At 59.0% G+C, this 878-nt stretch overlaps 1 protein-coding gene across 1 annotated transcript; it reads right to left on the bottom strand.

The window, feature by feature from the left end:
* Positions 1 to 6: 6 nt before the first annotated feature.
* On the bottom strand, positions 7 to 825 carry LOC121940056 (sorting nexin-20-like; the record flags this gene model as incomplete). Its single annotated transcript, XM_042482927.1, has 1 exon — positions 7 to 825. A coding segment is annotated over one exon (716 nt), but the record flags the coding sequence as incomplete, so codon positions are not given.
* Positions 826 to 878: the final 53 nt, after the last annotated feature.

Below are 878 nucleotides of genomic sequence, written 5' to 3'. Positions count from 1 at the left end.
AAAAAAATCCATTTATTTTTAGTGTCAATTAGAAAGTGACTGGGGGCCACCAGGAGCCCTGTCGGGCCAGAATTGAAAGTTGAGTGTGACTGCTGACTCCTTGAGAGTCTTAGGGGAACTGCTGGACCACTAACTCCTTCAGAGAGCGGGGGGACACCCTGCCCCTCTCAGCGTCCCTCAGGACAGTCAGCTCGTCCTGTAATTGAGCCACGGGTCGTCCCAGCTGGTAGCCCAGATCCACCAGCAGCTCCAGCAGCGCCGCTCTGTAGGCTTTTAGTCCATAGCGTCTGACCGGAGGCAGGGCTCTCTGAGCGGTGGCGAAGGCCTGCTCTGGTTCCTCCAGGTCCCGGTAACAGACGGCGAGTGCGGAGAGAGTGGGTACGATCAGGGAGGGGCTCTGCCACGGCAGCAGCTTCTCCTCCACCTCCAACACCTTCTGCAGCTGCTCCGCGGCGGGCCGAAACTGTCCGGCCCGCAGCAGGCCGTGCGCTCGCCTCTGCTCCTGCTCGGTGAAGAATGTGGGGAAGTGAGGAGAGTGGCGGATGCAGCGAACGGCGTAGAGTTTAGCCAGGTAGTCCTGGAGGGCGAGGCGTCGCTCTGCAATGATTTCAGGGCTGAAGTTCCCGCTGAGGAGTTTTCGGGGCAGGGCCACCTCCTCCAGCTCCTCGCTGAACTCCTCCTGCAGTTTGTGGTGGAAGCGGGAGAAGTCGCTGTAACGGCGCTCCACAGACACGCGGTGGGAGTCAAAGCTGCCGGAGCGCATCACCACGATCTCATACACCTGGAAACACACAGGAGACAAAACGTCAGGCCGAATGAAAGTTTCTGTTTAATGCACATATAGGCATGATGGCTACCACGCTGGTAGCCATCATGCC

This window comes from Plectropomus leopardus, unplaced genomic scaffold, assembly GCF_008729295.1.
Source record: "Plectropomus leopardus isolate mb unplaced genomic scaffold, YSFRI_Pleo_2.0 unplaced_scaffold73007, whole genome shotgun sequence".
NCBI classification, from domain to species: domain Eukaryota; kingdom Metazoa; phylum Chordata; class Actinopteri; order Perciformes; family Serranidae; genus Plectropomus; species Plectropomus leopardus.
Note: the sequence above shows the minus strand (reverse complement) of the source record. Positions and strands in the feature narration are given on the sequence as shown.